The sequence below is a fragment of the Varroa jacobsoni genome, unplaced genomic scaffold (genome assembly GCF_002532875.2).
Source record: "Varroa jacobsoni isolate VJ856 unplaced genomic scaffold, vjacob_1.0 scaffold_959, whole genome shotgun sequence".
In the NCBI taxonomy this organism is placed as follows: Eukaryota; Metazoa; Arthropoda; class Arachnida; order Mesostigmata; family Varroidae; genus Varroa; species Varroa jacobsoni.
In genome coordinates this window covers 136,314-160,550 of record NW_019213861.1, presented here as the reverse complement: position 1 = coordinate 160,550, position 24,237 = coordinate 136,314, and the positions used below count along the sequence as shown (strand labels likewise).

At 40.2% G+C, this 24,237-nt stretch overlaps 1 protein-coding gene and 1 long non-coding RNA gene across 5 annotated transcripts in view; one reads left to right on the top strand and one right to left on the bottom strand.

Annotated features, from left to right (window-relative positions):
* Positions 1-22,318, bottom strand: part of LOC111265346 (glutamate receptor ionotropic, kainate 2) — a 70,787-nt gene extending 48,469 nt beyond the window's left edge. For all 3 annotated transcript variants that reach the window (XM_022841941.2, XM_022841942.2, XM_022841943.2), the window contains exon 1: positions 22,195-22,318. In XM_022841941.2, coding sequence (XP_022697676.1) covers positions 22,195-22,273 — 79 coding nt within the window. In that variant the 5' untranslated portion in view covers positions 22,274-22,318. The remainder of the gene's footprint in view (positions 1-22,194) is intronic.
* Positions 20,318-23,939, top strand: LOC111265348 (uncharacterized). Of its 2 annotated transcripts, none has more exons than XR_002683404.2 (2): positions 20,318-21,655; positions 22,214-23,939. It is a non-coding gene; the product is annotated as an uncharacterized LOC111265348 (long non-coding RNA). The 2 variants fall into 2 exon arrangements; XR_002683405.2 differs by having other exon boundaries at positions 21,644-21,726.
* The last annotated feature ends 298 nt before the right edge of the window (positions 23,940-24,237 follow it).

Below are 24,237 nucleotides of genomic sequence, written 5' to 3'. Positions count from 1 at the left end.
ATGCAACGATTGGGCCATCCGACCTTTAGTAGTTAGTGACATTGAGGAGACTCGCTGGTGCAATGCTTACTAATGTAATAATATAGCCTTAACTCGTAAGGCTCGATCACACACTCATTACACGCCTGATGGTGACAGCCAATGAATAATACTGCTACCTTGATATAAAGATCAAGAGTAACGAAGGATTAAATGGACGGCGAATATCGCGTGACGTATACATTGCTCTTCAAAATCGGGCGGCAAGTTCAGTCGATCATGATCTATCTGTTTAATATGTGATTCGAGTTCATTCTAATAAATTAAAAAACTGATAACGAATATCCGCCCAATATCATCTTTATGGGCAGGTTATTATGATTGAGCTGATAATGCTTTTTATAGTTTTAAATTTGTTAGTCAGAAGACAACTGCGTTGTTGTTCATCGTAGAAGCTGCAACAATATTTCATCACACTTTGCTATCTTGATTTAATATTAGTGTATAATTTGTTCTTTAATATGGTCAGCATTTAGTTTAACAGAACCTTTGGTTACTTTAAACAAATTCTACATGTGTACTAAATGTGGTGGTAAAAACATCCTTCAAACGACTTTTTGCCGTAGTCGCATCTTTTTTATTTAGATGGTTCGTTTGTATCTGCTCATCTAATTTGTGTCATTACAGTGAATGTTTCTTCATATTCTTCATTATGTAAAGCAAATTAACCCTTCTCCATTTGTTCATTGTTCAGATCCACTCTTCTATATAGAAGGAAATCTCTTTTATACCAACAATAACCTTTTATTTCCTTCGTCTATTTTCCTTACGTACAGACCTAAAGATTAGTACTTATTCGTAAAACATCCAGACAATCCACATATTCAAATAACAGAATGGAGAGATTTAAGCAATGCAGATTATACCTGACCAACTAAGAATACAGTCAACCCCTAATATCATGCTGCGCCCATACAGGTTAGTAATGGTTGTAATAGTCGTTTACTGTGTCTCTAAGTGTAGAGACATGTATATACTGTCAAGCAATTCCTATTGGCTGACATAATGGGAGAAGCGTTGAGCAAGCAAAAAGCGCAGGAATGAGGATCAGACAATCATAGGGAATACAACCGAGGAAAACAAAGATTTAGGAAAACCGTTGAACAAAGAGCAAGACAAGTGATCAGTTTCTGTGATGATTTTTAAGTTCTCAAAAAGGAACAAGGGCAAATAGTGTCTATCTAGGGTCGGATAGGGATAACGAAAGGGCTATGTCAGATGGACCGTAGGGAATGATGTTACAGTGAAAAAATGTGGAAAAAGTGGACAGGACCAAGATAGTTGGAACGAAGTCGACAACGAAGACGGAAGAGCAAAAAAAAGCAAAAGAAAAATATAGCGTCTTCTTTAACGGATCTTTTTTGTTGCTGCTGTGCCTTTATATTTTTTGGTTGCAGATCGCGCTGTGATTGCAGCGCCTCCGACGGTCCTAGATACCAAGGAAGTAGGGTTTTTACAACTCAGCGAGCACTTGCGATGCAGCGGTCGGTACTAACAGAGCAATCGCGCTGAGTAGAAGCAATTCGCATTAGTTCGGTCGGAGACCTCTGAGGCAATTTAAATAATAAGAGGAAAGGAAGTAATGAAGAAAACAAACGCAAAGATAGGATCACTGGGAGAGAAGAGGAACTACAATCGAAATGGAACGAAACCATCGGCTGAACATCATTAGGTTGCGCTAAGCAGGCAATATGTGACGTTTAATGTATACCGCGTCAGATATACAAGCAATCAATATATATGGGTATCGTCACGTACACATAAGAAAGGTATATAGATGCCAGCCGCCAAAAACCGGAAAAAATAAAACGCTGCTCTAAATATACCTATAGAACATATATACAACTACAAAAAGTCGTTAAGGATGTAACTTTTAAAAAAATGCATACTTCAACATCAAAGATTCGCCATTTAGCAGAACTGTTATGTTCAAGCAAGATTCATCGGCTGTTTGAACTCGACCAGCTTATTATAATAGCCTTATTTATGGATCTTCACTTTGTCGTCTTCGCGAAACGCGGAAGATCGACGATTTAAAGGATTAGTAAATGTAAGTTCTGTCGTGGAATTGCGGCAACAGCATAACTTCTTGAAGGAGGCAATATTAAAAATACCCGAATATCTTATAATAGCGAAATAAATAAAATGTGATTAAAATGGCAGGAATTTATCGCATCGAGATTTCTTTCAGTTAAAAATAATCGGTTGCTGTTTATCAGAAAAGCGCATAAAGTCAATTTCATTTCCCAGAACATAACCTTTTATTGATTTAGTTGATTTTAGGAAATGAACGGAAGGACTAATGAGCGATTACAATAATCAAAAAATACCTTGATCAACATTTGGCGATATTCGTCCTTAATTTAACTGTACTCATTTTTCTTCCAACTATGCACATAGTACGGACTAACAGTTTCATAACGAGAAACCACTAGATGTGAACTTCCGTAAAAGTTTTAGTTATTTATGATGCGTCGTAGCGCGCAATGTTACGTCTGATATAATAAGTTATCAAATCTTCCAACTTAGTGATATAAAATGAAAGGAAGTGCATTAACGGAATTATGGAGGAATAACGGAGCAATTATGTGCTCTACTGTTTTTTTTAAGCGTAAAAATACTGAGTCTGAAATCGTTGGAAACACTGGAAAACTTGAGCCTGTGGGATAGATTGCTTCTCCTAGAGTACATTTCTGACAAAATCTTTAATAAAATCTGGTTGCAAAAAAATCTCGAGTTTTGCAGACAACTTCTATAGCATTTCGCTGTGAAATTTTATTTTCAAGACCGTTTGATCATGCCAGTATTTTCTGTAATAGTCAAGTGTGGATCTACACTAAGATACAAAATCATTTTTATTTTAATAGCCAAGACTCTTTTTACTAGTACAACTGCACTAATGTGCTTACCGTTAGACTTATGCTACTCCGCTATCAAGGTTAAAACCTCACACGTTAAAAATAGCTCCTAATTTGTCCCATCATAGACTGCCTCACACCTTTGACCAGTTGGCTAACCAAGAACGATCTTGTGCGAGAAGTACACCCAACACCATACATATATCGCATACTTGACCTCTTAATCACTGCTCTTCTCTCTTAAAGAAGAAGAAGGAGGAGGATCTGGTTTACCCAGGAGGAATCAAAGCAGCAAAGTGATAGAAGCAGAGATTACAGTAACAAAAGGATTCGTGGCTAAATTAAGCATAGACGGAAAAGGGATGGATGGGTAAGCTTCAATTCAAGCAAGTTGTCCGAAGCCACTACCACAACAAAACGCAGCACCAATAACAGCGGTAGGACCTTTCATAAGCAGTAGTAGGGCAACGTCGCAGCGGTTGTGGTAGTTGCGTTGGCGATATCAGCTACTACAGAAGGAGTTTTATAGTTAGCCATCGCTGTGTCAAGTCGAGTGGAAAAACATCGAATATGTAATATTAACCAGCCGTTGCTCGGTGCGGCCTATGACGGTTATTCAGTAATGGAACGCAGAGAACAACCGCTAGTCAGTTCACACGCGATCTCTATGCTTTTCGTCGTTTCCATGTTCGTATCTGGCAGAACTTTTTGACTTTTTCGTTCTCTATCCCTCTTGTCGAGAGACCTCTCAGCCCTGAACGGAAGTGACCTTATCGACGTCGAATCGCGCTGCGACTTCGCAAGCAATAAAAGCAGCGGGCGTGCGGGACGGACTATTAGTCCACTCTTTACTTCTTCCTCGTGAGTTCCCGCGTTTCAGCCCCACCCTCTTCAGCCGTTTGACGTTTACCATGACGTCCCCGCCGGTTCGCTGATTTGTTAGCTTCTCCTTCTCTGGCGCTTTCTGTGTGAATCGAAACCAGCTAAGTTTGAGCTTTTGTGTCTTCCCTAAAGGCTAGCCGACCTGTTTCGTAATGACATCATCATCGGCAACTGAAAGTCTGTGTCACAAGCACCAGCTGCGGCGCATCAATGTTGTCGTTGTACTAAAATTGGTGGTTTTAACCAAAAACTAGTATCTTACTAAACCGTGCCATGGAAACTGATAGATGAGTCGCTATAAAAGACGTAATGCAAGTAATACATTTGAGCTAAGTATATCGTCCCCTCCATTTTAAAACGCATACCGGACAACATAGTTCACGATAGGGGCTAGGGAAAACTTTTGTGTAATGGCATATGACTATTTTCAAACAAAAATCTCACAAAGAAACTTATTTGTTAATCATATTACGTGCGTCGAAATATAGAGATACCCCGATACGTGACTACACTACGGAATGTAGATATTATTCTCAAAACTTTCTTTACAAATCAAACGTAAGTCGTTTGCAAACGATTCCTTGTTGACGCGATTTCAAAGCTGGATACCTGATTGGATTGCATATCGTATTAGATTTTGCATTTGATCGCAACATTCAGTATTTGATCTATACCATAAAGTATACGGTATTCCATGCCATAATCAGAGCCTCAGTCGTCAGAGATACCGTAATGAAAAAAAAACGAATGATGTAACATCTCATCGCGCATTCGCCTAGTTGTTTTTATCGCATATCCGATCCAAGGCCCAAGCAGGAACAGCAGAGTATTCCAAAGGCCGTTAAAATTGAAAGAAAACTGCATTTTAACCTGTAAGTACGCACAATAGTCACGTATTATGTTTATATATAGCTTTGAATAGTGTGATAAACATTTACTGATAAGCACTGAATTAAAGGATCACAAAAAGATTAGAAATAACAATACTTTTACAGACATTGTGTGTTCGTAAAACTACTACCGTATAACACTGTAAAGGCTTTTTTTTACTTTGTGTATCGTACAGTTCATCACGAACGTCACTAAAGGTCTTTTCAGTATATTCGTATAACAACAAAATATTCGGGACTGGTACCACAATAGCAAATTAGAATATATCAGAAGAATTTGTCACCGTCAGAATTATGTCGTCTTCAGAAGTTAAGTCAGAATTCTGACTTAACGTACATAAGACATCAGGACACGTTAGCATTGACCTCCGCCTTCGTACTTCGTACAGCTGAACATATTAGACTTTCGGAAATTGGAGAATCAGTCTCATTTCCATCCATTTGTGAAATAAAGCGGGCCTTTGTTTGACTGAGGTCTTATTTTCCACGCTGAGAACAAGTTAATTTCGATGGTGCCCGACAAATATTCAGTGGTCTATTAAGACTGGCCTAATGAAGCTCATGATTGTGTACCCTGGAATATCTCTAGCGAAATAACAACATGCTTTTGGTCTTGAATTGTGACTAAATCAATATTTGATATGCAGAAAAAACACTTATGCATAGACATCACACTCGTGCTCGTTAAAAGGATATATTCTGAGCGTCTATACGGTTCACCGAGAGTTAATGTTGTTTCTACGAAAGATCATCTGTTACCCTATGTCAGTCGGGTAAACCAATTTTGCTCTAGCTATTTAAATGCCAGCGATGACTTCGCTTTCTTTGATAATACATATTTAAACTAGAAGCGCTTCTGACATTTCTTGTTTTCTTATTTACTTAAAATTAAACTCACTTTAGTATAAACTGAGTACAAACTAATCAAGTGATAATATATATTCAATCTAGTAGATGAGGTATTGCTATCACAGGAACAAAACTACTGGAGCGCTTCTATCGTATTTCCCCCAGAAAAATATGTTAAAATGTTTGAAAGTACTATAATGTAGTGTATATTGATGCATACATGGATGCAATGTATGCCAGTTATATTTACACTTCAAGTCTATTTTGAAAAAGTACAAAGTTCCACTGGATAGCTTTGGAATAAACTTAAGGGCATATGAATTTGTTATTGCTTTCTGAGTTTTTATTTGGTCTTCTTGTTGCTTAAATATAAACTCACTTGAGCTTTTTTTTTAAGAATATAAGAGTTTTAGAAAAAGATGGGTTTTAGAGCATAAAAATGTATCTAGAAGTCATTACTTTTTCGTCAGTTTGGAACACTTTGGAAAAAAGATGCTCTGTAGCATCCCTCATCGACTATCGGACAGAGGAAAAAGACATACGCTAGATCCACCGAATTCAAATAAATACATTAAGATCTAGATGCAAAGATGGCTATTTACTTTATATTATTCGGTATATGATTATGTAGGCATTTTAAATATGCTTTAACCGTCCGTTCACAGTAATCACCGCCAAATGCCTTGAGAAGCGTTCCTTGAATACTTATATTATTCTGTAGCAGTTAGCGTTAGACTTAATATACGTATATAGCATTCTTAATAGACTATTCTAGATGGCACTTCCAACATCACACTAAACGCATGAGAGCTAAAAAAAAAAAAAAAAAAACTCCATTTAAGCACATCTATATCGCATGGTAGAGCTCAAACTACCCGGTTTATGAATAAGCCTTGATGCTTGACCGAATGTGACTTAAATAGTTCTCGTAAATTTTTATCTATCTACCTTTGGAAATACCAGCTTTGCATATCATTACCTGTTTGAACTTATATTCGGGATCCTGGGGCATCAAAGCAAAAATTCAAGATAACGCGCGTTGCTTCATTCACTTCAACTTATCCCGGAATCATCTCTCTGTTAAAAAATGTTGGATAGCTCTAGATGAACACATTGTAAAGGACTTCGCATGCGTTTTTGTAGGTGCCACCAAACATAAAAAGGAAATGTTGCTATTGGTTATATATGGTGCAAATGCAATCCGTTACTGTTTGGCACCATAGAGCTAGTGAAGCAAAACCGCTTGAATAAATCACGCATGCAAGATCCGAAAAATGAGAAATTGATATCACATCAATAAGAGATGCTATAGCAATGGGTAAGAAACCTCAAATGTCCGATTAAAATATATGTGCAAGCGGTAAAAGCTATCGCATGTAGATCTTCACGGATGCAGGAGAATGAAAAAAAGAACCAAAATGTTGAAAGGTGAGGAAAAAGAGTCAGATGCTGCGTTGGACGTCGACCTCGTACGATCTTTCATTCTCTTGATTGCGCTACTCCATTCCAGCTTTTCTGTCCTTATGTTTCTTTCTCAGTCGTCTTCGTTCTTTCTAAGCTTGCTAGTACTGAAAAACGGCTTATTCGAATCGCCAACGTCGTCGTCTCACCTTGGGCACAAACGTACACATGCACGCACTGGTTATCTTGTGAGGGCCAACGGCATCGGTAAGGAAGTCTGCACAGCCCAAAAGAATTTCGACGATGTCCAAATCGCAAAGTGCAAAACTCAATTTGCGGATCAGAAGCCCACGAATGCAGACAGAGATCACGCTTCGATGAAGCTGTGGGGTTTTGCACTATCCAGTGTCACTACATCACGCTGGTGCCAGGAACCGCAAAAGTCTGTAATTCCCTCCTTGCTCTCCAGTTGGCCCGTAAGTCTGATCCGTAACATACCGTAGAGAGACACTGTTTTGCGAAACCATATTGCCGAAACAACTCAATCAGCGGAAACAGTCCCAGCGAAAATTGTTACTCTGCGCTTGGATGACAGTACAGTGGTCATTTTTTTAGAACTAGGAAATTATTAATGAAACAAGATTGGTAAACCAGCAACAAATACCTTCATGCCTATGACACATAGATAGCTGCTCACCCACATTAACCTATCACATCGTAGTGCCACGAATTTTTAAATAACAGCGTGGTAGACCAGTTAAACAAATCTCTCCCTTATTTCAGTATAAAGGTTTTGCACGCACTTTTTTTTAACTGTGTTTGAATAGCATGGATGTATTTATTTATGTATTTATGTAGAGGGCTTAATATTTTTTTCGCACTACACTTATTTGAATGGTAGGCCACAGTTCAAGTAACATCAGTTTATTTTGGTGATTATTTATTATTTATAAATTGTTTTAAATGCAAACGTATTGCAGTGCGATTAATTGAGTTTAGGAGATGCAATACGTAAAAAGTCTTTGGAATCAATGATAGAAGAATCACTCAAAATTGATTACGGTTTTAGTATAAAAGCAGCACGGGCTTTTATAAAAGACGAACATTTTCCCATACCGAACTGACATGCTTGGTTGTGCAAGAATCGTTGTGCAAATGAGAATACACAAAAATCTCCATCTTTGCGTTTCTGCTTCTCTTGTTGCACTCTGCTCTAAAGGATAAGAAAGATTCAAGTTTAAATTGCTTAAAAATAGACTACTTCAATTGTTCTTTTTTTCAGACAGGAAGAACTACAGGGTTATATAAAATATTTGAAGTAACGTTGAAGCATATTTGCAATTTGGCGTCCGTTTGGTGACTGAATAAACTATATGCCCTAATAGATAAGACTTCGTTAAATAAATTTTGACTTGTCGATAAACACTTCACACAACAATACTAGCCTTGCATACAGCACTTCATTTGCAAATTCCTAACCTGAATTTTATTTTTATGACACACAATGGTCGGTTACTTCGCAGAATTATGAAAATGTAGTAACTAATCATCTTTTCTTGTTTTCCTAGCATCGTCTTTTACTTCAATACATGGTATATCGATGTTTTTTTTGACCCATTTTTCTAACCTGTTTTTTTCATTTTTTCATAAAAAGTGTTACTGATGCATTTCGAAAATTATCGAATACAAAGGTGTATATATAGGTTCTCGATTTTATTTTGCTCTTTTTGCTGCATACGCTTGCTATACTAAAATCGAATTGTTAGATCGTACGTATACGGTTGCGTTAGCACGTTGGTAGCAAACAAATCTCATCAACGTGAAGTCAACATTCATACACGCAGTTAGAGTAAGCGTTCCTTAAACTTAATTGTTTGCTAGCTACATGTATGACTATGCACAAGTCGGTCCACTATTCACATTTACTCAAATGACATAAGTTATTTGTAACATGTCGTTCTGTCAAATTGCTTTCTCTAGCTTTTGCTGTCATAGCTACCCTTAGATGAGCGCCGAACCTCCAACTGGGGACAGGTCGACAGGTAACCAAAGGTAAAAAAAGAATGTCAACGGAACTGACGTCTGCAAGTTGGCAGAACGAAAGTATGTACGTGGAATGTTGGTTTTATGTTGCATTGTTATTATGCAGTTCTCTTTAGCCATCGGCGACCTAAACTAGCGAACAGAGCACTGTATTCTTCCGCTATGGCTTTGCCCTTTGTAATTCCATCAATGCTTTACGTCTTTGGTTTGTAGAAACCTTAGAGTAATTAGCTCAAACAACATCCGTATGACAACATGAGGATGACCCGCACGATAACGTAGATAATAGTCACGAAACGAAGCAATTAAGAAGTGCTACTGTTAGACACATAAAACCAAAAAAAGTGCGAACGTATTGCTTGTCTTTGCTTAAAACAATAATTAACGGAAATTTTATAAAAAATCAAGTATAATTAATTTGGACTTCTTTAAAGCCTATTACTTTTTGTATTCTATATTATTTTTTCAGACTGTTGTCGAACATAGAGAAATTTCTTTTTTTAGAAAGTTTTTTTCTTTTTTCAGAAAGAAAAGTTTTAGAAAGAAAAGAGGCCTATACACGGCTATTGCAGGAATAGTTTAGCTTTTACGGTAGCAATTGGACTCCATTTTATTAAACACTTGGATAAGAATATTAATCTCATTGTTAAACAAGAAGTTGCAAATTGTGCAAAATAGAGAAAACACTTATGCACATAGACGTATCTACCAGGATATGAAAAAAAATAGGGTGTTATACAGGATACATTATACGTATTCAATGCAAAATGTAACAAAATCTATGCTTTTTATGTTCACTAAGCTGCCGATGACAGAAGAAAATGCTATCTTGTTACGTGCAATAGACAGAAAGCATATCGAGTAAATTAAATTACGCATAACGTAATCTGCCATGCTGTTGTTAAAAATATTAGTACAAATATAATTTGTATCTGCGTAAGTGTCCATATGCCGCTAGACGTGTCTGACTGACGGTGAACAAGAGAAGCAATCTAACGCGTAAAAAGTTAGCATGTACATTAAATGAATAAATTGCTCACAAAAGATGTAAGCAGTGACAGCATAAATAGCCAGAAGAACGCATGAAGGAGGTCAACGAGAATGAACAGCGTGACAGGAAGCAGACCCGGGACGTGCATGAGTATGAGAGATGGAAGTTGCTAAAAACTAGGGACAGAAACGAGATCATGTAGTGCAGAAGGACTAGAGGACTGCAAAGAGAGTGACATGAGATGATTTAACTGCAGGTGTCTGGAAGCAAACAAAAAGTTGGTAACGCACGGATCTAGCGCTTACGAGTTAGGCAGAACGCTAAAGCAAAGCGACAACGCAGACAGAAGCGGAAACAGCGAATAGAGGAAGTTATTATCATGCCTCGTTGTCAGCAGAAAGGAAAGTACGACTCAGTATTCGTACAGCGTTCTGACACTCAAACCTCTTACCCCGGGCTCCTTTTTATCTTCCGATAGACCCACTAGCCACCCCCAGCAACCCTAAGGATTGCGCGCGAATAACACAAAGATTTGTATACCCTTAAGATGGTGCTGAGGACGGCGGTGAAGACTGCAATAGCAGTGCTTCTGCAATACGAAGGGAATATAGAGGAAAAACTACAGCTATCGATACATTTCTGTAATGTAATATGTTGCTCTCCAACAACACGGAGACTGTAGTAAAAAAAAAAAAAGGCGGAGAAGAAAAACTAATGTGTTAAAAGAGCTGCCTATGCTTCAACATGCTGATCGCTTCTCTAGTTACAACATGATGGCAATGACAAAGTAACACACGATATATATGCATACATAAGTGTAGAACGTATAAATTGGCAACGCTCGTGAACAACTTTTCTATTTAGTCGTTGCGTAAGTGATCGTATTATGATTATTATATTCAAGCAGACACTCATTTAACATGTAGAAACTGACACCCTTCACGCGAGTTGCATTCGCGCCTCTTATTATACGACATAGGCAAAGATTACTTTTTTAGTTGGTGTAATAGTTGTACATGTTATAACCCTCGTTTACAAAATAATACTTCTAAGAAATCTGTATAGTCCCTCTTTTCTGTTGTGGAATATCTCCCAAAACGTTGGCAACGACTTACTCCAATAAAGACGATACCATGAAAGGTATTATTTCTTTCCCACCCACTCTAAAGTGCCGCCAACAGCGCAGAATTTTGCAGATGTAGCGGCCACACCTTTATTTGCTTACGACTGTTAATAATTAAATGTGCTGGGGAAGACAGCATTCGAGTTGTGATACTTTAAGCTCGCTCGAACACCAATACGTATACGAACCACGTATAGATAACCTACAAGCTCACATTAGCATTTACTATGAGTCAGATAACGTACGCAACAATTTGTAATGTACCTAATGTACCTTCATTTTTTAGACTTTTGAGGTATCGCAGCATTGTATAGAAGTATCACAGTTGCGCTCACATGCATTTTCAGTTTGCTAAGCTCATTGTGACTCCTCGGTCCCTTCCGTACGAGTTCTTTGTGCAAGCGAAGTTACTGGCTATAACCAACCTCATTTGATTAAACTAAATGTAATTGTTCTGAGCGCTAAAGTGTAATCACATATTAGATAGAAAAAAATAAAACAAAATACAGTCAGTATACATTAGGCTCTTGAGTCTGCGGTAAAGTTCAGTTTCGTTAAAATCAGTCTGTCTGACAGAAAGTCAACCCACGTTCTCGATGTTAAACTTTTCGGGTACGTCAAACACTTTTTTCAAATATCCTAAAATTGATTTAAGCTATTCTAAGTGATCACTCGAAACGTTGATACTTGCAATGGAAATGCATTTATATCGATTTGATTTTCTTCTTTGTCATCTCGTCGAATAGTGTATCAAGCGACACAGACGTACATAGCAAGATTGGAGATGTTTGTGGGCATCACTCGTCTAACACTGATCCACTAAAGCTTCTTAGTCCCAAACGGCACATCGTTCGTATGGATCTCTTGCCTCGCTCTTACTCACACTACTGGTCGCCTTGCTCCATCAATTCCGCACATCATATTGAATTCTCACCGTTCCCTTTACCACCTAAGAGGTTGGATTTTGTCAACACGACGAAGTTCCATTAAGACAAAAGTCAATTTCCTGTGCTGTTTCGCAAATTTCGTGCCAGCCGCTGATTACCATTGAGGACGACACAAGCTACCCCGAGAAGATGACGTTATGGAGGAATAGTGAGAACGCCTCGGCCGTCATCAGTAGACGCGACAGTATATTTGCTAAAGAATCAATATATACGATTGAGCTTTCCAAGCTTTGCAAACCGGGTCCCCTACAGTTGAAGCGTTTGAAGATCGATTTTCGCGACAATTAAAGCGGTATTAGTGCGAAGCTTTATCTGGCCATTCTCATATATTACGATCAGTTGCTTAAATAGGGCTACATATCTTAATGCTTCGATTCATATTCAAAACGATTTTTTTTAATCGTGCCCTTTGTTTCTTTAACCTAATATCGAAATGCAGAATCAATTGAACTAAAAAAGTTAGTGACCAAGCGCCGAAAAGCGAAACACGATAACCTAAGTGAATCCCCTATTACGTACAATAGATACTTAGAATTTATCTTATTCTTTCATTCGATATGGTTATCAAATGAGTACGACTTTACCTTAATTGAATTTCCTGTAGAGTTCTCCCTGTAGCCTATGTACAATTAGTCTGGGTAAGTGGACGTTTTATCGTGCGAAGTGTGCATCTCTGTAGCCTGGCAGGCATCTCAATCAATTTGTCTTTCTTATGTGCTGCCCTAAACGCCCATCTTACTTTTCTTTGCATGTCTTCTATTTCCCATGTACTTTTCAATCTTGGCTTCCTTCCCGTTCAAGTAAATGCCTGCTCTTTGTGCTCCTATTTCGATCTGGTCTGGTTGCACTCTGACAGCGAAACTCTTATACAGACACGTCTTTATATCATAACAGTATAATGGCGGCCCGGTTTGGTAAAGAAGATCTAAACTAAGATCACTTTGTTTCTAAGAATATCTGGCAGAAAACAACTGGCCAATTTCTCAAAATGAAACAAGTCTGGGAACCTTTGTGTCGAGGACTCTAAGTTTCTGTTGAGAATACATACAGAAATAATAAAAATTAATGCAAAACGAGCACATATCTGCATAACAGACTTCTGCCAAAATTATATAAAAGAAATATAACTTTTACCTTTAGAAATACAGGGTCACCTGTATCGCACAAGCTCCTAGATTTAAAATGCCAATTTTTGCACAATAGGTCCAATATCAGGAAGAAAAAAGAAAAAGATAGTTGAGCAGTTGTCAGCCATTTTGTCCGTAGATCTTAGCTGGAACACCTGATACAATCAGCATCCAACAATGCGGGTGCAAACGTCGATTGATTCACCTCTTGACGGAGCAGAGAGAGGTGCATTTGGCCCTTGTAATATTTGCGCATGAAAAATAATATGTCTAACTGACATGTCGATTTAGTGCATTTTCAGTCAGGGAAAAGCCACTCAGGGTGTCCCGAAAGACGACTTAGGCTTAAGCGCATCTTCTAATAACAGTTCTTTATAGGTACAAATAGAGCGTATGGATGTGTACAGATGTGAAATACATCGTCGCTTGTCATTGGCCTGTGGCATGCGCTCAGTTTTCGACAAAAGTGCTCTGCTCCTCGAGCTGTAGTGAGAGCCTCGTAGAACATCTTGGTCATCAAATTGTGGACTATTATTCGCTCCACCTCTGCATCCTCTATGTGGTCTATATGCACTCCAACTTGTACGATAACCCGTCCTAGTCAACACGCGTGGCCCATCAACAAAGACCTTCAAACGCCCGCTCCCTCCTCCCATCATCATGGTGACAGTGGTAATCGCAATGATGATGAGTAGGACCAACGAACGCGGGAAGAGAACCAACTGGACCATAGCCTCTTCCCTTTCTTTCTCTTACTGTGTTGACTGCGGACACTCTTTGTATTGTTCTTTATGTTTTGTCTGATCTTCAGTCGTGGACTGACTGACGGCAGAGCACGCGAAGTCGTTGGGAGTAGCAGGAGCAGCCACAACGGCAACTTTGCCCTCCTTTTGACAGATGGTCTTCCCCGAGCGAAACCGAGGAATAGCGCGAGCAGGGGACGCAAGCCAAAGAAGAGTACAGCTGGGAGAGCCAATAGCGGCAGCAGCAGTAGCAGTTGGGGCGTTTGTATCCGCCTTTCCTGTTTCTTTTTCATGCTGCTTGGGGTGTGTTTGTTTCCATGCAATGCATCGATTTCCATGCCGCCCGACGCGTGCAGTGCATACCGTACGCGCTAAGAAGAAAGCGCAAAAAAACGACACCAACTGAGAGGGATAGCAACCTTAACATACATAGGCACAGACACATCGGCAGGCAGACCAGCAGCGAACTAACAGCGTTGTTCCGACGCAGCTTGGCGTGGAGGCAAGCGAGTGGGGCGCCGATGCCCGAAACTATACATCGCCAACCGGTAGGTCGTTGCTGACTATGGCGACTTTTCTTTTCTCACCTTTGTCGTTTCCAAATGCCGAGCTGACATAGAGTGAACACAAGGTGCTCGTCTGCTGAACTCCAGCCAGTCGGGAGTTGATACTACAATGCTCCTTCGTGCCGACGTCGGTTGTTCGGCGATGTTAGAAGAAAACGGAGGATTGGGATGTGAGCGGGAGGTAATGAAAGCTTGGATGCAAGGACAACGTGGTGACGGCACAAACCACTACGACAGCGACGGAAAGCCATTTGACAGCACATAGTAAGCAGATTTCACTTTTTCTTCAGATGGAGAGTGGATCGGTGAATCTCACTAAGCACAGCAGACCCATACGCTTTTATTCGGGCATGGTAGTACCACGAATGACAGTACAACGATACTTCGTGTCACTGCTCAGGTGACCAATGATGAATCCTGAATGCGTAAGCGAACAGATTTCTGGATGGATACTTCTTTTCACTGTACTGCCAAGTTAGAAAAGATTCGAGATCAGTTAGAGAGGTGGTAGTGCCGTGGAAGAGCGGTTCGAATGAGCACGCGCGGCAAGTGCGGCAACTAGCCTAAGCTAATGGCGCTGGCTAGAGTAGTCGGCCTGGTGTTGATTCGACTGTCACTGGTCTAGAATGGCGGGCTATATAGTAACAAAGATGAGCGTCATAGGTGTATGAGAAGAAAGGATTTTCAACTTAGGACGTAGAATCAGGGCTCTTCTAGCTTATATCGTCTTCGTTCCTCCTCAATGGGGTGGAACGGAGCGATGAGAGAAGCACCGTTGTTCCGTTTCCGCGGCGCCATTACTACCAGCACAGCTGCAGTTACGGCCATGGCTGCCGGCGTCGTCCTTGCCGTCATTACCAGTATCAAAGCTCCTCGGACGCGTACACTTGGCTTAGCTGATTGTGTCTACTTGGATGGATGCTTAGAAGAAGTTGGCTGGCTAAACGTTAAGAGGATGGCAAAAAAGGTGGAGAGAAAGTGAGCTGGTTGGCTATGATAGGTATGCCGCCGCCGGCGGACTTAGTAGAAATGTACCCAAACCGAAACGGAACGACACTTTGATCACAGTATCTCGCTGTAATGGCACAAGCAGCAGGAATACTACATTTCGCTTCTTTTGCTGTCGAAAGAAAAGAAACACCTTGGCACTCGTACGAAGACGCAAACACCACGGGAATGTAGCCGCCTCGCAAGCCTATGTGCGACGGATGTACCTTCCGCGTTCAAAGCTACCAGAAGGCTCCGGTAGAGCAGAACCTCCTACACGCCACGACGGGCCGATATAGAAGATAAGCACAGAAGGAAATAGAACGGATGAGGTGGAACACAGGCTTGGATAGAGAGAAGAACGACTTCTTGCTGCCTAGACAAGAAATAGCCGAGGATATAGAGGGAGATCCTAGAAATGGGATGGGGATGTGGTGCGCGATCTAGTATTAGATCGAGGGCTAAACGACAACTGGCTGACGAAAACGTAGATGCCCGACTTATAGGGTGAACACATTGGGGGCTGCAGCGGAGGGCTTATTTCAGTATATCGAGATTGCTTTTGGGACCAGGCCAACAGGAAGAAAAGCAAAAGAATACTGGGTGCTTCTCGTTTTTCCAGAGGACGGATTAGATAACAATGGTTGCGTAGCGATGGACATTAGTCCATTGTCCAATCATTGTTATCTAAAAAAAATTGTATGTGTAGTATTATTACACTGGGCTATTTGGGCACCGGCCCACGTCTTTGGTTTATTTTCGTAAGATTGTTTTTTTAACAGTTGGCATGCAAGTGCAATCGGCCTTCAGAGTTAGCGTTTATTTTAACTTGGCGTGACGCCTTTTGGTCTCACTGCACATACAATTTTGCGGAAGTAATTCTGTCGTCTATTTGTAGCTTGAGAGAAATCAGCAGGCAAAATCTTCCTTGCATAAGCGCTTTTTTATGATGGTTTTAGCCTCATTGAGCATTGTTAGTGTGCTTGTCTACTCAGCTAAATGAACTTGCCGACTAGTAAACGAGTAAATAAACTAATACATAAATCTGCTTTGAATACTCGGATCCCATTACTCAGTTTCGTAGACGAATTTCCTTCGTTTAGTTGGCAAACTCGTAGCTCAAACACGAATGCGCCTCATTGCTATTGTGCTTTGTGATCGAGTGCGGCTTTAAGTTTTCTGTAAATTCCTACTATTTTTGGCCCGTTAAAGGACAAAAGCTCTTTCCAGCTTTCCTGAGGGTTCTTTGTCACGTAATACGAGTACTCCGTTTTGCCCACATTTTCGGCTCATCGTCCTTACCAGATCTAGACAAATAGCTGGGATGACCTAGTCAAATCACCGCTTTGCGGCCCCCCAAATCCGAGGAAAACAGAACTACATACATTCTGCTTTGCAGATCCTACAGTTTCTTAAATCGAAAATCGGCTGCTCTGATAAGAAGACATTATAAACCATACAAATAGCGTCCTGCAGGTAACAAATGAATGGCTTGATATTAGGAAAAAGGTATGGTCCGAATTTCCGGCTATCTCATATCCCATAAAAAAAATAGGTTTCTGAATTGGTCGTGCCCAACAAAGCAGGCTGCTGCCACGTGCTTAGTGAATGCGATGCGTCGTACGATGCGATTTATGTCTCTGGTGTCTGTCTGCCCAAAATTTTGTCCTTGCGGCAGACATCGTAACCTCTTACTAAGCATTTCCAACCGGCACGCACTGTTATTAATGAAGCTACCTGCTTTGCTCATACTAGTATCCGATCCGGAGTGGAAAAATCAGCATTTGTACATGCTTCCTTTGTATATGACGTGTGCTCAATCGTTCGCCACTAACAGGTCGGTGCCGCTATAGCGATCCTATACGTTACGTGCATGCTCTATATCAAAGCCGTTGAAAAGTAATGTATCTCCACTGGTTGAGTGACCGCATTTCCTTTGACGCTGGCCAACACAGGCCTGTTTGGCTCGATAAGGCTATAACATAACCAATAGTACAAATATAACAAGACACCTAAAAACTTGACAGAGAGCCGCTAGAAAAGAGAGAAGGGGAAAAGCAATGCTTGGAGTACGAGGGCAACATGCAAAAAAGGAATCAATCGCTTCTAGCTATAGGCTGCTAGTAGAACCTTAAACGTCCGAGTAATGGTCGATGCCTCAGTTTGCGTACAAGGCTAAAGCGGGTATGATCCTAGTAAACGCGGAGCACCTTCGGTCCATGGATGACAGCACAGCACTATAAGTCACACCTGGTTGCGTTCCGTCTCCGTCCAGCCATCTGCCCATTCTATTCGTACTCGGTCTGTTGAAATCATTCACGCGCAGTCAGTTCAACTAGGGCAGACTTCCCGAGAAACTTGGAAACCCTACCAGAGGGCGCGACAAGATTATGTCGACAACATGTCGTCAATGCGAACTCGGGGCTCCGGAGTCTGAGATATCAGCCAAGTCGCTGAAATAGAGTCATATTGGCTCGCTAAAACCTGATGCTTTAGGCTGGCTAACAGACACCCGTCAACTTAGCTATTGCCTCCTGTCATCACAGTGGGTGCATCCTCGAACGTTGCCTTTGCTACCGGGGGGAACTCGTGTCCAATCGAAGGTTTCCACGCTCCTGTGACCGTCCAGATGTCGAATGTATGATCTGATGTCTCATGTCGAAATGAAGGATTTTTCCGTATGGCCACCCTCCATGCGCTTTGCTCGAATAGCAAGCAGAAAGGTACGGAAGATGCTGCTACCAATGCATCAGCATAGACTCCTATGTCCTCTTCGAACTCAAATTCTAATTTTTACGTAATACATTACCACATACCAGTATTTTGCGGGTTATTTTTTGTTGAAAGGTCACTTCTTTCTAGTTTCAGTTAACACTGTTACATCGTTTAAAAGTTTCCAAAATAAGACAAATTGCCAAAAGAATTTTAGAACTATTCTGGCGCCTTAACTGTATCGTAACATAAAAGAAATCATATCCATGTACTTTGAATAATCAAAACAGTATTTACCAATCTAAAAAAAGTCATTTTAATTGCCCTGTAATGGTGAAGTCCCGGGGTCTGAAAGCATTACTCTGCTAAAACGAAGATGTTAACCGCATACTTTGCAAGTAAATTTTTATAAGGTGTCTGCCTTTCAAGTGCTGTTTTTATCTTATATCCTAACGGCATGGCTTCGGCCCTGCTAGCTCTACAGACAGTATTATAGACACACTATCAGTGTTTGCATCTGATTTCCACATGATTCAAAAATACGTCCTACCAATACCATTAATGTTACTTCAAGTGTGGGCATTAAAACAAAGTCGATAAGGTAGAATAATTTTGTTTTATCAAAGAGAAAAACTTTCGGCTTTATTAAAAAATGCATAGCTTAGTACTTGTTTACATTTATAAACCTGATCAAAAGGAACATTGGACTCCTATCAAGCTTACATCGCTATGGCAGCGCGTTGCTCACCTTGACGTGTGCAACGATAGCTTGAGGCCACTTTGATGTTGCGTGTTAATCAATTGTAGCTAAATGAGAGCAGATTTGATGAAACTTGTTGTAAGCGACGGAAGGGACGACAGGCATGCTTATTCAATGTGCCAGTTACTCGTTTCTATCACGGTTTCAACCCTGTAAGTTCTAAAAACGTTTCTATTTCTAGTTTCAAAAGCCTACTTTAAATGTTTAACTAGCTTTTGAAAAATTCACACATTAACAGGTGCGTCATACTGCTAAACCGATCCTACTATTCACTATCGAAGTCATAAAACTTCCTATGATTTCACCACGGACTCTAGAATACGCAACAAGATCAACGCAATTGAGTCGTTTTGAAAGAACTATCATGACATGCGCCTTTCTTCTTTGGACAATACTCCGAATAAATAAACTGGCAAAAACTGTGAAAAAAACACTTACAACAGGAACGTCCTCCAGATCTCGGGCTACTTAGCGGCCATTGCTGTGATTAATTTCACATCGATAGCAAAAAGCTATCGGTGCAGAAGTTACGATCGTAATTTCCCTGTCGTGGTTCCTGTTTAGGTATATATGCCTTATTTTACATCTTCGATAGCTGCGTTTTCAGATTCAATGGAAGTCGATTTCGGGTAATCACGAGCTTTCGCTTTATAACCTTGGCCTGGGTTTATCCAGCGCGACCACACTTGATTCGCCAATTTTCACTTATAAGTTGAGGACGAACCTCCTGCCTCCGTTATAATTTGTGATTTCCCTTTGGAAAAAAAGGTTTTTTTTCTACTGCTAGAGATAGAGGCATTTATTCTAATTCGTTGGTGCCATAGCTTCTAGAGACACTTTTTTTTAACACTGACCCAGATAAATAGCAAACAAGCTACGTAACAGCCTAATAGCCGTTATTTCATCTACTAATAAAATATCACCGAAGACGTCAACAAAGTAGAACTATATTACTATCGATTATAGTCAACTTCGTTTTGAAATGGAAAACATAACCTAAGGTAAGAATCTAATTTACATACCACAAGGTACCAATATTTAAAATAATGCTGGGTACATCGGTTTTAGTATCTGCGATAAACATGGCTAGGAAGATGAGTCAAACGAAGACGCATATCTGTCAGCCGGAGAATCTATAAGACCAATCGACTATTTGAAAAGGCAATAAAACAACTTCATGATCATCTCAACCGGTTATCATATCATGCGTAAACAGAAGCCCAAGCAAAGTTGCTTGGCTTACCTTCGCGAGAGTGAAATTCCTATAATATATTCGCGTTGATTTGGTAATAACGTGATCTACTTGTCAATTTAGTAGTTTCTCTGTATCGTTACTTAGTCTAGCATAGGTCGGGCCGGCTTTCCTTTGCAAGAAGTCAAATTCGAAGGTAAAACTTTATATAGATTCCATTTAAAGGTTTAGTGGCGCCCTTCTATTAAAGGTTAAACGACTTCCCAAATATATTTTTTATTTAGTCTATTACATCCCCTCCAGCTATGTAGCTGTGATATCCAGCAGTTTCGCGAACGTTCCAAACGGTCAAGATAATAAGGTTTCGTCTCAAAGTAGCGACTTGTTTAGTCCTAACGTTTGCATGCCTTTCGTTACTGTATATAGTAACCTTTGCAGAGCGAATACGTAATATGTTATTCTTAGAATAACTTCCAAACTTATTAAGTTAATTAAGACAATAACCATGTCAGTACTACACAAAAATTGATTATACGACAAGACATACTAAGTCAGTATCACTATAATATTTGGAATACTTTATTTCATTCTAATCATTTTATTCTTTACAGTTTGATATCTTTACGCTTCAAAATTTCGAAAGGTATGATTATGTGATATGCATGACTATAGCCTTGTAGTTGAGATTTAAGGCATTTTGTATTCTCAGTTTTTCGTTTACCATAAAGTTATACTGCGATGTATATTTTATAGCGCATCTGGTAACGATAAAATAAAAACTAAGCTAAAATCGTGATTTCCAAATCACTATTGAATTAGTGTTAAGCTTATAATTTTGCATTAGGAGCTTCTTCATATCAGACAAACCAGACAAAACCAATGTGTAACGTATGCTCAGTGAGTGTGTGCGATACGCGCATAGTCAGCGGTGCTTGTCAGCAGCTTAACTATCCTGTGATAAGTTGGTAATTTTTTAAACTATGCCGTCTAAACAGAACGCGTTTTAGTGACCTGTTTTGTGCGGATGGATTAATCAGTTTGGCAGTGCTTCCCCCCGACGTTGGTCAAACTTTTGCATGCGCAGTAGACGCATTTGCGGCGCGAAGAATACTATTATGTGAAAATGAGAAAGAGTAGGCGAGTGTGCGAGAGGTGATGAGATAACACCAGTGTCGAAGGCAGCTTCAACAAAGGATGAGATGGCTAATTCCCTTTAGGGCTCACTGCAAGCTGCGCCCGTCAGCCCGTAAACGCACACATGCACAAACGAGTCGCAACGCAAGTAGAGAAGATGAGACTGGAGACAAAGGCCGGTTAGGTTAAAGATAAGAAGACGCCAAAATAAGACAAAAGGCGCGTACAGAAGCGGTAAAAAGATTCTGAGAGTGTGCCTCTAGAGTAGAGGGACCTTGATAGGCTAGCTTTGCTAGAGTTTTGCTAGTAGCAGCAAGTAGAGAAGCAAAGCACCGGTTGTAGTAGCAGTGGCACTGAAGGAACACGAACATGTGGAAGAACGCGGCAGCGGCCTGTGGCTGATGACGTCAGGTGCGTAAATGTTCGCAGTGGTGGGAAGACACGCCGACGAAGAGATCAGGAGATCGTCGGATAAGTAATGGGTAAAGCGCTTACTTTAGTCACAACTTAACCACCGATACGCGCAGACAAAGATACACACACGCACATATGCAGGGATGCAAGAGGCACATCATGACACGCTCGATATATGTATATATATCACTCATATGAGGAACCCCTTGATTGCAGTGTTTTCTCGTGACACTGGGTTTTACTAATTCTATCATTGTATTATTAGAATGCATGCTATATTCCTTATATTTTCTGTTGATAATTCAAGTGTGGTAAAACTTATAAATTATATAAGTTTTACCACACTTGAATTATGTTCTATTTAATTAAATTTTAAGATGGAAGAGCAGTGAAGCAGGGATGTGCATAGTTCAACAAAAAAAATATAAGGAATACAGCATGCATTCTAATATATATATATATATATATGTATATACATATATACAAGTACTTGTACATTTTGCTCTGATTTATCACCAGCTGAGAACAATACTTACCGATTTTCATGACCGGCAGGTCTCCGGCCTGAACGAGCACCGTCGTGCAAAGAACGAGGACGAATGCAATCCACCGCATCGCGGTTGTTAGCGAGCGGGGTCCTGATCCACCCTCACCGCAGAACAGGACTCCGCACGAAAACTGTTCGCCCTCAGTGTGTTGGCTGCGGGTTGCCCATCAACTATCCCGCGTGAACTTCCTCGTACGACATTCGGCAGCAGGAGTAACTCACCGTGGCGGTAATCACTCTATCCAACATTGCTTCCATTGCGGAAATACGCAACGACCGTGTACTTCTACAGCATCATAATCACACCCTTTTTCCGAATCAACTTTAATGACGTTTAGCGTTTCTCTTGATGCCAAATCGTTGTTTGAAAAACTTATATTGAATTTCTTACAAGACGTGAAATTTCATATTATAGAAACACGTATTTTTATCTGTCCATTTTCAAAGGACTGTCTACACTCTCGCGTCTTTTTGAAATATAGCGTGTAGGTTAATCAGTAGCCTACAGATACAAATATTAACTGCTTGACACAAGGCTGGTGATGTAAAGTAAAGAATCACACCATCTCACCTGCTTTCTCTCGCAGACACAAACTTACTATTGATTCTAGAGATTCTATTGATAGTACACGAATTTCGTAGGGATACCATCCATCACCGTTTGTATTTCCTTAGACTGTTGATGGACCCTAAAAGGTGACCCTATCGGTTTCATTAACAGCTAGCTAACATTGTCTTCCATTTTTTGTTTACCACTTTTTGGACGATGGTCTTTCGCTAATCCTTTCGTCTTGATGCTTTTCTCCGTTTTATCCTGAGGTTATTATAACGAAACTTCACTTAACACGTTGCACGATCGCTCCTATCTCTTTTTAATGGAAATGCCCAGGCTGTCTTGGCGCCTTCAATGATATTGATCCACACAGACTCCTCTGTCACATACTTTTATCACATATACATCTGTATGTGTGACTATAACGATAGGCTAAAATTGATGGTCGTGACGCATTATAGGCCTTAGAGCATCCTTCCGTCGGCTGTGTTTTGCGTAACGCTCCTTCCCTATCTGCCTCTTTGGAGCAACTACCCTACGACACCGCCCTTTCCACCGCAAATGTGGAAAGCAACCCTCTCCGCGTACCCTTCCTTAGAGTCAGGGTTCTCATTCGCTTCGACGCCGCGTCCGCAAGGCGGCCAGTTCTTTGTTTCTCTGACTGCCTCGTTTTCTTTCTATTACTGCTGCCGCAACTATTGCCATAAGACTATACGATTTATTCCTGACCGGGCGAAGATCCGTATGACCGAGTTGCTATAGTCCTTGAAATATCGGTAATCTAGGTTCACACACAATATATGATGAAAACCACCTGAAAAAGCTTCGACTTATTATCTTTATTATCCAGAATTTCTACTAATGCCAGCAATTTAACACGAGTCTCTATATTCGTATACACTAGATATGTACATATGCACCAGTAACCTCAAAAATGACGCTAGTGACTAGGACTATTTATATGTAAGTAGACAACGATATTAAAAATATTATAACAAGTTTTCCTTAGCCTAATGATTACTATCATGTTGACTTCGGGGCACCTGCTTTTCGTTTATTACCTCTTCCCACAATGAAATGCATCGTATTTAAGCCCGTTTTGCCTTGACATATGCACACCAAATCACTGTCTAAAAATTAAGGAGGTAATAAACCGATTTTATGAAATCACTTCGCATGAACTCCGTATTGTGTACTATTTGCATAATAAAAGTAATCACAAATCAAGAGCTTCTAGCGAGATAAACCACTAGAACATTTCAATCAAATGACACCAAATATAGTAGCATACTGGTACTTACAGAGACTACTAGGAAGTCCAAGCTCTGGGTGATACCTTCCTTTGAGTGGGCTAAATTTGTACTTGCCTTCCTAGCTATATCAAAGACATCTGAAATCCTCTTAATTATTTTTGACTAACATGTAACCATGTTGGCACGTTAACTACTTAAGCTAAAACTCCGAGGGTTCTCTTTGTGA